Raw genomic sequence first — 12,401 nt, forward strand, 5'->3', positions numbered from 1 at the left:
ATTTAAATCGAATGTGTTGTTTTAAAATTCCCAACAAACAAAAGTCCAAGACCAGATGGCTTCACAGGTGAATTCTATCAAACATTTAGAGAAGAGTTAACTTCTAAATAGTTCCTTTTAAAACTATTCCAAAAAAAATTGCAGAGGAATGAATACTTCCAAACTCATTTTATGAAGCCACCATCACCCTGATACCAAAACTAGATAAAGATACTACAAAAAAAAAAGAAAGGAAGAAATCCAATATCACTGATAAACATAGATGCAAAAATCCTCAACAAATACTAGCAATCTGAATCCAACAGTACATTAAAAGGATTATACACCATGATCAAGTGGGATTTATCCCAGGGATGCAGTGATTTTTCAACATACACAAGTCAATCAATGTGATACACCATATTTGCAAATAGAAAAATAAAAACCATATGGTCACCTCAATAGATGCAGAAAAGGCTTTTGAAAAAATTCAGCATCCATTTATGATTAAAAAAAAAAAAAAACTCCAGAAAATGGGCAAGGAAGGAACCTACTCCAACAGAATAAAGGCCATGTACAACAAACCCACAGCAAATGTTAATCTCAACAATGAAAAACTGTAAGAATTTCCTCTAAAATCAGGAACAAGACAAGGATCCTCACTCTCACCACTATTATTCAACATAGTTTTGGAAATCCAAGCCATGGCAATAAGAGGGGAATAAAAAGAAATAAAATGAAATAAAATGAATCTAGATTGGAAAAGAAGTAAAACTGTCACTGTTTTCAAACAACATGATCCTATACATAGAAAACCCTAAAGGAAATTGTTAGAGCTAATCAATGAATTTAGTAAAGTAGCATGATACAAAATTAATGCACAAAAGACCCTTGCACTCCTATATTCTAACAATGAAAACTCAGAGAAATTTAAAAAATAGTCCCATTCACCATTGCAACAAAAAGAATAAAATACCTAGGGATAAACCTATCTAAGGAGCCAAAAGATCTGTATGCAGAAAGCTATAAGATGCTGATGAAAGAAACCAAAGATGACACTAACAAATGGAGAGATATATCATGTTCTTGGATTGGAGGAATCAATATTGTGAAAATGACTATACTACCCAAAGCAACCTACAGATTCAATGCAATCCTTAGCAAGTTACCAGTGGAATTTTTCACATAACTGGAACAAAAAATATGTACAATTAGTATGGAAACACAAAAGATCCCCCTGCCAAAGCAATTTTTATAAAGGAAAACAGAATAGGCGGAATCAGTCTCCCTGACTTCTCAGACTATATTACAAAGCTACAGTTATCAAACTAGTATGGTACTAGCCCAAAAACAGAAATATAGATCAATGGAAAATGTTTCTAGAAAGCCCAGAAATGAATCCACTCACCTGTAGTCAATTAATCTACCACAGAGGAGGCAAGACTATACAATGGAGAAAAGACAGTTTCTCCAATAAGTGGTTCTGAAACAACTGGGCAGCTGAATGTTAAAAGAAAAAGAAAGAAAGAAATTGGAACACTCTTTAACACCACACACAAAAATAAACTCAAACTTGATTAAAGACCTAAACTTGAGACCAGATACTATAAAACTTTTAGAGGAAAACATAGGCAGAATGCTCTCTGACATAAATCACAGCAATGTTATTTTTAATCCATTCCCCCAGAGTAATAGAAATGAAAAACTAAAATAAACAAATGAGACCTAATTAAACTCAAGAACTTTTGCACAGCAAAGGAAACCATAAAGAAAATGAAAAGACAACCCAAAGAATCGGAGAAAATATTTGCAAATGATGCAATCAAAAAAGGATTAGTATCCAAAATTTACAAACAACTCATATGGCTCAATACCATAAAAACAAACAACCCAATCAAAAAATTGGCAGAAGACCTTAATAGGCATGTCTCCGAAGAAGATATACAGATGGCAAAGAGGCACATGAGAAGATTAATTAATAGAGAAATGCAAATCAAAACTACAATGAGATATCACCTCACACCAGTCAGAATGACCATCATCAAAATAAAAAAAAAAATCTACAAACAATGAAGGTTATAGAGGGTGGAGAGAAAGAGCAACTCTCCTACACTGTTAATGGGAATGTAAATTGGTACAACCACTGTGAAAGGACGGAGTTTCCTTAAAAAACTAAAATAGAGCTATCATATGAACCTGCAATCCCACTCCTGGACATATATCTGGAGAAATACTTGATTTGAAAGTATAGATACACCCCAATATTCATTGCAGCACTGTTTACAATAGCCAAGAACAGAAGCAACTTAAATGTCCATGAACAATTATTTGGATAAAGAAATGGTACATATATACAAATGGACTATTAGTTGGCCATTAAAAAGGATAGAATTATGCCATTTCCAGCAACATGGATGGACCTGGAGATTATGATACTAAATAAATTAAGTCAAACAGAGAAAGACAAAAATTTTGTGAAGTCTCTTATATGTGGAATCTATTTTAAAATGATACAAATGTACTTATTTACAAAACAGAAACAGACTCACAGACTTAGAGAATAGACTTCTTGGTTACCTGGGCAGAAGGCCAAGGGGATAGACTGGGAGATTAGGATTGACATGTACACACTGCTAGATTTAGAATTGATAACCAAGAAGGACCAACTATATAGCACAAGGAACTCTGCTCAATATTCTGTAATAATCTAAATGGGGAATAAATTTGAAAAGTGACAGATACACATATGTGTACAACTGAATCTCTTTGCTGTACACCTGCGAAAAATTTTAAGAAAATAATAATAAAAAGAGGAAGAAAAATCGCCATCCTAGGGAAAGGGAAGAAGGAAGGGGCAGTACAGGGGCAGGGAATTAAGAAGCACAACCTATTAGATATAAAATAAGCTACAATGATATATTGTACAACAGGAGGAATATAGTCAATGTTTTGCATTAGCTATCAATGGAGTATAACCTTTAAAACTTGTAAATCACAGTATTATATACCCATAACTTATATGATATTATACATCAACTAAACTTGTGGGGTCTCCTGCATTGCAGGTGGATTCTGTACCAACTGAGCTATCAGGGAAGCCCATTTTTTAAAATGTCAACCCTAAATGTCTTATCTCATCTCAAACCTACCCTTTCCTGCTAAAATAAGCATGAACAGCCTTGCATTCGTTCAGTATGTTCTTGTTGGCTTCAGCATATGGTAGGTGCTCAGAATATAGGCAACGAGGTAAACTGCCAGAATGGAAATTTTTTCCCGTGTAATTCTTTTTTTTTTTTTTTTGGTCTAATTCTTGCCACCAACGTTCATTGCCCTCACGAGGCACCACACTCAGTGCTGCAGGGACACAAAAAACCCTAGGACATCATCTCTGACCTTAAGAAGTTAAAGACCCAGCAGGGTCCATAGCAGAACGTTGAGTCTAAGAAAAGGACAGGCTAGGGTCTCAGAGGAAGATGTAATCAGGCAGTGCAGGAACATTCCTAACAAACTGGTTGCAGGAGGTAGCACTTGCTAATGGCCAGCAAGGTGTCAGGGCCCCTGACTTGCTCTGCGCCCTGGGAGTCAGCTCTTAAAGGCAGGTAGTCAACTCCTCCACTGATTCCTCAGGCTCAGCCTCTGTGGCCAGTGACGTCTCCATAGAATCCACAGCAGAGGCCACAGTCTGCCCGGTGACCCTGGAAAAGACCTCTGCAGGACTGGGCTTCAGCCTGGAAGGAGGGAAGGGCTCCCTACATGGGGACAAGCCTCTGACGGTTAACAGGATCTTCAAAGGGGTGGCCTCAGAACAGAGTAACACAGTCCAGCCGGGAGATGAAATCTTATACCTGGCCGGCACCAACATGCAGGGTCTCACGCAGTTTGAAGCCTGGAACATCATCAAGGCGTTGCCTGATGGACCTGTGACGATCGTCCTCAGGAGGAAGAGCCTGCAATCCAAGGGGACCCCAGCTGCTGGAGACCCCTAGGCCCAGCACCAGTGCGGACGCCAGAGCCTACCACACGCAGGTCCCGGAACTGCTAATTCTCAGGGTCACAGCTGACCCCACCCAAGGGGGAATGCAATGTGCTTCCCAGTGGCTGCTTGCCCAGGTCTGGACCTTCTGGGACCCCTCCCAGTAAAAGGGTGGTCCCAGAAGTTAGGATGCAGTCACAGTGGGGTGGCTGATACAAACGACAGACTGCATCTAGAGAGCTTAGTGATAATACTGTGGTGCTGTAAGTAAAATGGATCTATGATTGGATATGGGGGGAAAAAAAAAGGTAGGAGGTCAACAACAGAAGTGAGTAAGAGAAACAAACAATGTCTCATAAAGGAGATCTCTGACACTTGAAAACAGAGATTGAAAGATATGTAGAGTTTTGATATATCCATAGAGACTGACAGAGGTTCCTGGACTTGTCTATGATGTAAACACAGGTCTTGTGGATTCACTTTTGATTTCTTTGGGTAATTTCCTTACTGAGAAGAGAGATTTTGTAAATATTAAATTGACTTTGTGAGAAGATAAGCATTGAAGTCAGACAGACCCAGGCTGAAATCTTCCCTCTTCTACTAAACAGCTGTCTAAACGCTCCATGACCCAGGCCCTCTCCCCTGGGAGATGAGGTCATCAAAAAGAATAAATAAAGCTATGCATGCAAATATCTAACACTGAGGCTGGCACAAAGTAGGGGATCAATAAAGGTTACCTCCTCAGGTCTGCTAAGGGTTGGTTTCATTTGCACTTCAGCCAGTCAAGAGTTTTTCCCAGAACTCAGGTCTCTAGCAGTGTGTGGCAGCGTGTGCATGCTCAGTCGTGTCTGATTCTTTCCGACACCATGGACTGTACCTAGCAGTCTCCTTCTGTCCCTGGAATTTTCCAGACGAGAATACTGGGTTGCCATTTCCCACTCCAGGGGATCTTCCCAACTCAAGAGTTGAAACCACGTCCCCTGTATCTCCTGCATTGGCAGGGGCCACCGGTGACTTTACCACTGAGCCACTTGGGCAGCCAGAACTCAGGTTTGAGATTTTGTAACCAAGGGAGTCCTTGAAGGAGTGGACTGTTTAAAGTTCAGGTCCATACATTACATTCCCCTACCACCCCTACTCCTCTAGGAATGCAGTAAACCGCGCCCGCCCCCCCCCCCCCCCCCGGCCCCCACGTGAGGTTAAGAGAGGAAAAACTACCTAGACAAATTGGTTCATGTCAAAAAAGTTATCAGCTATGTTTGAGGAAACCTACATTTTTCCCCTTTAATAATAGAGTAAAAAATTAATAAAAACTTTATCCAAACACTATCTGTTCTATTAAGATTACTGATCAAAAAAAAAAGAGATGATCTGATTAATTCTTTTCAATGATTGAGAATCAGATAGGAGATGGAAAGCTTTTTCTGCAAAGATCAGAGAGTGAACACGTTAGACTTTGAGGACCATAGGGTCTCTGTCATGGCACTCAGCTGTGCCACTGTGGTGTGAAAACAGCCACGAACAAAGCTTCATAAATGAATGAGCTTGGCTGTGTTGCAATAAAAGTTTATAAACACTGAAATTTGAATTTTATGTAATTTCCATGTATCACAAAGCATTAATCTTGTACTGATTCCCCCCCGCCAACCATTTAAAAATGTCATTCTTACTTTGTTTTGTTTTTGTTTAGTCACTAAGCCATGTCCAGCTCATTTGCAATCCCATGGATTGTAGCCCACCATGCCCCTCTGTTCTCGGGATTTCCAGGCAAGAATACTGGAGTAGGTTACCATTCCCTTCTCCAGGGGATCTTCCTGACTCAGGGATTGAACTCGGGTCTCCTGCGTTGGCAGGCGGATTCTTTACCACTGTGTCACCAGGGAAGCCACAAAACAGTAAGGAGACAGGATTTGGTTCATGATCCTTTGCTTGCTAACCCTGACTTAAATATTTAGACTCTCAAAAAAAAAAAAAAAATCAGGAAATATTTTATCCAAGCCCCATATGTTATAGTTGAGTATCAGACCACAGCAGGTAAGTGACTTGTTCAAGACCAGATGGGTCTTTCAGATCAGTATCAGAATCTCAATACAAATATATTCAATGTCAGGTAATTGCTGGCTTAAAAACTGAAAAAGAGAACCACTCTTTCCCCAGTGCTGTTTGATTACGTTCAATGTCAGCCAATTTAACAGCTCCCTCTACCCACACCCCCAGAATATTTCAGTTTATTCTCTCATTTTACAACTTGGTTATGAGACAATTGTATTAAAGATTCTTAGAAGTGAAATAGGATGAGTGATTTGTGTCACAACAAGGACCCCAAGTGTATTTTCACCAGCTGAATCTTAATAGGAAACATTCTGAAACACTGAAACATGTCTTCAACCTCAGGAAACTATAAAAGACAACAACTGTAACTTCACCTTCACACAAACGACACAAGGAAATAAAAGCTACGAAATGTAAAATGCGATTTTCCCTTTTAAAAATTGCTTTACATATTTTAATTCTTGTATTTCCCTTAGGGGTTAGATATTTCGGTCACATAGTTATCCAATTAAAATGAAAACTTTCTGCTTTATCCTTTAGGCGAGGACAGCTGCCAGCTGTTACGTTTTATAAAGTCTTTAATCTTGTCCATAAATATTTAACAAGAATTGGTTGGTACACAAGCTGAAGTAAAGTAAGAAATCAAAGAGAGACTCTTGAAAATAACCTCTGTGTTATGTGAAAGCTGTATAAAACAAAAGCCCAGTGACCAATGTCTGTTTTTGTTGTTGTTAAAATAACCACTAAAACATTTCCCAGTATTTTGATCACTCCTTTAGCCCATTTCCCCTCACAAATGCATAGATTACAAAAAGATGAAATGTGAGTATCCATGCCCTTTTCTCAAGGATCCTGCCATTTGTTTCTGAAAGAGAATCGTGAGTTTCCATGGAAACCCACAATGAGGATCTCTAAGCACTTTGGCAGCATTTGAAAATACAGACTTCTCGTTTTCATTCTCATACACACACACACATCCATGCAGACCCACACACACACACCTCATACTCACACCTAAGCACAGACCACCACCACCACCACAATCGTATGCATCTATCACAACGTCCCAAACAGGCTAAAAACCCAGAATAAGCAGCTAATCATGAAGACACCAAGGATTCCTACCCTCTCTGATCTGCTGGAAAGAGAAGGCTGCTATTTGCCTTGACCTAGTCTTCGGACATCATCCCTTTCCCTCCCATCCTGATTCCATTTTGCGTGCCTGCAAATCTTCGAGTCATCTTGAAGTTCATCTTCTCTTCCACATCCTCCTGGGCAGAGATCCTTAATGAGTTTTCCTTGTTAATTCTCTTTCATGTAGGGTCACCAACTTTCTAAAGAATGGAGAATTTGTGCTACTGACAGAGATCTCTTAAACCAGAAGACATTCCCCACTTGACTCTGTAACTAACAGATTTCAGAATTGAGCACTCCTTGCTGGTAAGAAATTCTTCTTTCGACCTAACTGAAATCTTTCAACTGTTTATTAAACTCACTTGATTTTTTTTCCTTGCTCCATCCACAGAAAAGGGAAACGTTAGATGTTAACCACTTCCTTTAGATCAAAGTAGACTGTCAGAGGAAAGACAGAGATCCAAAAGGAGGGAAGAAAGGCAAGAGGGAGAGAGAAAGAGAAAGACATTAATTGATGCTCCTCAGCCTTCCTTACTCAAATTCAGGATTTTCTAATTCTGGATACTCCAGAGAACCAGACTCCTTGCTGTGGGAATTATCATGGCCTTTGATGTTTTCATCCTGTAACTCCTGTCCATCCTGATTCTGTTCCTTTATACCAGACCTGCATGTCCACTGTTCACTCAACACTTAAAGCATTTACTCAACAAATGCTTAGGGAGGGCCAGCTATTTGTCAGGTATTGTTCTCAGCACTGGGCTTGTAGCAATAAACAAGGTAACCCAAATCCCTGTTTACAGACCACCCCCATCTTGACCCAGACTGGCTCTGATTCCATGCCTTCTCCAGCCCACCCTTGACTCGTGGTTTGCCCACCCATTTATGATCCTGATCTTTCCCATCCCCCACTGGATGCTAATATTGATTTCCCTTGATTCTAGACTCTTCTTCAAGTTGGTTCAGAGCTTCCCAGAGACAATTTTGTTTTTATACTATCTCAAACTGAGTCCCCAGACACCCCAATAACTTGAGCAGTTAATCTTCATCACAATAGTTTTTAATTTGTTTACATGTTGCACTCCCTGTGTGCCAGGTATTATTTAAATGCCTTGTGTATGTGTTAGTCACTCAGTCATGTCCGACTCTTTGAGACCCCACGGACTGTAGCTCACCAGACTCCTCTGTGCATGGAATTTTCCAGGCAAGAATACTGGAGTGGGTTGCCATTCCCTTCTCCAGGGGTTCTTTCTGACCCAGGGATAGAATCCAGGTCTCCTGCAGGGCAGGTAGATTCTTTATCATCTGAGCTACCATCAGTTCAGTTCAGTTCAGTCGCTCAGTCGTGTCCGACTCTCTGTGACCCCATGAATCGCAGCACGCCAGGCCTCCCTGTTCATCACCAACTCCTGGAGTTCACCCAAACTCATGTCCATAGAAGCCCCATTTAAGTGCCTTACACACATTAATTTACTTAATCCTTTTAATGATACCTAAAATGAGGTACATGCCCGTTACCACCATTCTCTGACTGACAGATGAATAGTGAAGTTGTGACTTGCCCTAAGTCATCCATCCCCAAATTGGCAAACCTGAGGTTGCCATCCTGCATTTGAGAACTTGAATTTTCAATTGCTCCAGGCATTCCCATTGCTTTTTGTTGTGTTTTTACTCATATTACCTTTCCCCAAGTTCATCTGAAATGTGATCCTTACCATACAAATTATCCATCACTCAGTTTCCTCTTTCATGTCTCCAATAAAACTTGGTGTCCCTAGGCCAAGTGCAGGTACCACTTTTTTCATCCCTCAAGTTGATAAAGAGGGAACCATCACAGATCCATTTTGTCAAACTACCAAGAACCAGTGCTCAAGCATGGACCCTGCATCTTAGTTCTGCTATTATAAAAGGTGCTTGAATTTTACTATCTCCTCCCATATGGTGCTTCATTATAGTGTCCACATGACATCCGCTACCCTTGACATATCTCATCCCTCATGTAATGATCATTACCAACCTCACTCTCCTTTAACTTCTCTAGGGCAGTTTCCTACAGATCTTGGTTTTGTTTTATTTATCACGTCTCTCTGCCCTTTCTAGCCTTAATTAAACTCAGCCTCAGGACATAGGAAGCCAGAGAACTTAGTTTTTCTTTCTTTTGTTGAAAGTAATATTGTTTTCTGGAGACAGAAAGTCTCACCCCCACCACCCACTCTCCCCAAACTCATGAGCTATGTCTCAAACAGCCTTTGTCCTGTGTTTTCCTGTTTCTGCTGGAGCATTTCAAGGTTTGATTTACATTTTTGTAGTTTCTGATCCAAAGGAAGAAAATGAGTGGGAAATGGCCTTCATTTTCTGCTCTTTCACCAACAGTTTTTATCATTTTCCCAAAGCACTGCAAAGCAGCTATTTTCTCATTCAGGACAATCTTCACAACTCAAAAGAAAGGCCCTTCCTGTTATTTACATAAGCAAATGGATGGTAAAGAGTTCATCTGTGATAATAGCTCTCAGTTACCTATAGTTTGTAAGAAAGAAAGGCCAACAGGTCTCAAACTTCAGCTAATATATGCTCACCCATATGGTATGGCTAGAGTGTTCACCACAAAATATGAGCCATCTTCCATTCTCCCAATCCTCAGTGACAACAATAACAACAAAAATACTATTCTTATGGTCATATAAAGTCACTCTTATCTTGATTCAAATAAAGATACCGAATTCCTCCAAGACCCAAGTGGCCAGGGATTACATACAAGCAAATGCTCATCCTTCACCAGTCCATTCTTCTTCTGCAAGATAGTCAGATGAACATTCTGGAATATTGTGCTACTATTCCACAAAAAAACTCTTCATGGTCACATGTCGTCCTTAGGCTGAAATTTAGGCTCGGTAGCCTGACAGTAAAGCCACGCAGCACCAAACCTCTTCACCCTCTCAGGATTACCTCCTACCTGCCTAGTATTTCCCACTCTGTGGTCCTACCATCCTTGAGCCACATCCCTCTGCTGCAGTGGTCAGCCTTGCATGCCTGCTCGCTCTTGGCTTGGCTAATTCCTTTTCTCAGCAAGATTCAGTCCACGAGTCACCTCCTTTGAGAAGCCCTTTCTGACTGTCCACTGCTAGTCTACTCTGTGCTCTGGGATGATCCCGTACTTCCATCATGGCTTTAAGTTTAATGGTCATTGTCTCCCCTACTCATAATCATCCTACCAGGATAAAGGATGTTTTTTATTTGTTTCCCTGATGCCTCCTGAAAATAATGTAGTTCTCCAGTAGTTCAGTTCAGTTCAGTCACTCAGCCGTGTCCAACTCTTTGCGACCCCATGAACCACAGCACATCAGTCCATCACCAACTCCTGGAGTTTACCCAAATTCATGTCCATTGAGTCGGTAATGCCATCCAACCATCTCATCCTCTGTTGTCCCCTTCTCCTCCTGCCTTCAACCTTTCCCAGCATCAGGGTCTTTTCAAGTGAGTCAGCTTTTGGGCTTCCCTGGTAGCTCAGATGGTAAAGTGTCTGCCTGCAATGCAGGAGACCTGGGTTTGATCCCTGGGTTGGGAAGATCTCCTGGAGAAGGAAATGGCAACCCACTCCAGTACTCTTGCCTGGAAAATCCCATGGATGGAGGAGACTGGTAAGCTACAGTCCATGGGGTCGCAAAGAGTCGAACACAACTGAGCGACTTCACTTTGTTTCTTTCTTTCTTTGTTTCTTTCTTTCTTTCTTTCGCATCAGGTGGACAAAGTATTGGAGTTTCAGCTTCAACATCAGTCCTACAAATGAACACTCAGGACTGATCTCCTTTAGGATGGACTGGTTGGATCTCCTTGCAGTCCAAGGGACTCTCAAGAGTCTTCACCAACACCACAGTTCAAAAACATCAATTCTTCAGTACTCAGCTTTCTTCACAGTCCAACTCTCATATCCATACATGACTACTGGAAAAACCATAGCCTTGACGAGACGGACCTTTGTTGGCAAAGTAATGTCTCTGCTTTTTAATATGTGGTCTAGGTTGGTCATAATTTTCCTTCCAAGAAATAAGCATCTTTTAATTTCATGGCTGCAGTCACCATCTGCAGTGATTTTGGAGCCCAAAGTAAAAAAGTCTGCCACTGGTTCCATTGTTTCCCCATCTATTTGCCATGAAGTGATGAGACTGGATGCCATGATCTTAGTTTTCTGAATGTTGAGCTTTAAGCCAACTTTTTCACTCTCCTCTTTCACTTTCATCAAGAGGCTCTTTAGTTCTTCTTCACTTTCTGCCATAAGGGTAGTTCTCCAATAAGTGGATGAAAAAATGGAATAGGTTATTCAATTAATGAATAAATGAATGAAGGGCAAAAAAGATGTAGAATCACCCAAAACCATCATCCCAATGGTCACAATTTTCCTGGAAGTCTTTCCTGATTGGAGGGAACAGAAAGCCCAGCAGGTATGTGAGAGTGTTATATAAATAATGTCCCCAAAGTCGCTGAGACTCAGGAAATTCTCATTTTTGCAGCTGTTATAAAGGGAAGATCTCCAGCATTTTGCCAAGGGTACAGGCTTTTCACTGAAACTCTAATTATCCAAGACTCTAAGGCATCATCAAGGTCCTTTGGCAGAGCCAGCGTGGATCACTGATAGGAACTTCTTCAGCCCAGCTGGAGACCAAGGTGCTCCTGTTACCAGCAGCCTCCTGTTCAGCCCCTAAAAGTCTCAAATCCTCGTGGAGGACAAGGACGTGCCAAACCTTGAATCTGCTATGAAGGCTTCACTCCCCTGGAGCTAATTCAAAATTATCTATGGCAACAGTAGACAGCCCTGAGAACTCAATTTGCCTAAATAGCTGAGCACTTGATTTTAGCTAATACTTTCTGGTACACCATCATCAACATCATCACTATCATCAATATGATTTTTTAAAGTGAATATAGCACAAGTCTTAAAGAAGCATACAGATAACCACGTATGGGAAAGGATTCTTACATTCAGGAGGTTGATATCCTTAACATTTGACCTGTGAAAAGTTTATAAGGAAAGCAATAAAACTTTATTTTTGAAAAGAAGGCAGAGAGAAACTTCTACTTCTGGGGAACATGTTTCCCTGATCCCAATAAGTACAACCAAAGCCCCTGAATTTACGGATAAAACAAACAAGAAGACTGAAAGGTTGAGGGTAAGAGGCAGACCAGCTGGGACCTTGTACCTGAGGAATGATGACGGAGTGAGGAGCTTCTTGGGTTTTCCCCGTATATCTACCCCAGACTTGGAGCTGAA

General features: G+C 40.8%; 1 protein-coding gene across 1 annotated transcript; it reads left to right on the plus strand.

Annotated features, from left to right (window-relative positions):
* Positions 1-2,048: 2,048 nt before the first annotated feature.
* LOC122688523 (pro-interleukin-16-like) lies at positions 2,049-3,965 on the plus strand. Its single transcript, XM_043894535.1, has 2 exons — positions 2,049-2,105; positions 3,579-3,965. The coding sequence occupies exons 1-2, from the start codon at positions 2,049-2,051 to the stop codon at positions 3,963-3,965; spliced, it is 444 nt and encodes a 147-aa protein (XP_043750470.1).
* The last annotated feature ends 8,436 nt before the right edge of the window (positions 3,966-12,401 follow it).

Source organism: Cervus elaphus, chromosome 33, assembly GCF_910594005.1.
Source record: "Cervus elaphus chromosome 33, mCerEla1.1, whole genome shotgun sequence".
Taxonomy (NCBI): domain Eukaryota; kingdom Metazoa; phylum Chordata; class Mammalia; order Artiodactyla; family Cervidae; genus Cervus; species Cervus elaphus.

What these genes read in the sequence shown, in the direction of transcription:
- LOC122688523 (XM_043894535.1), top strand. Translation starts at nt 2,049, where the DNA reads ATGAAGGTTATAGAGGGTGGAGAGAAAGAGCAACTCTCCTACACTGTT. An exon ending in CCTACACTGTTAATGGGAAT is followed by an intron (nt 2,106 to 3,578) that starts GTAAATTGGTAC and finishes TCTTAAAGGCAG; the next exon opens with GTAGTCAACTCCTCCACTGA.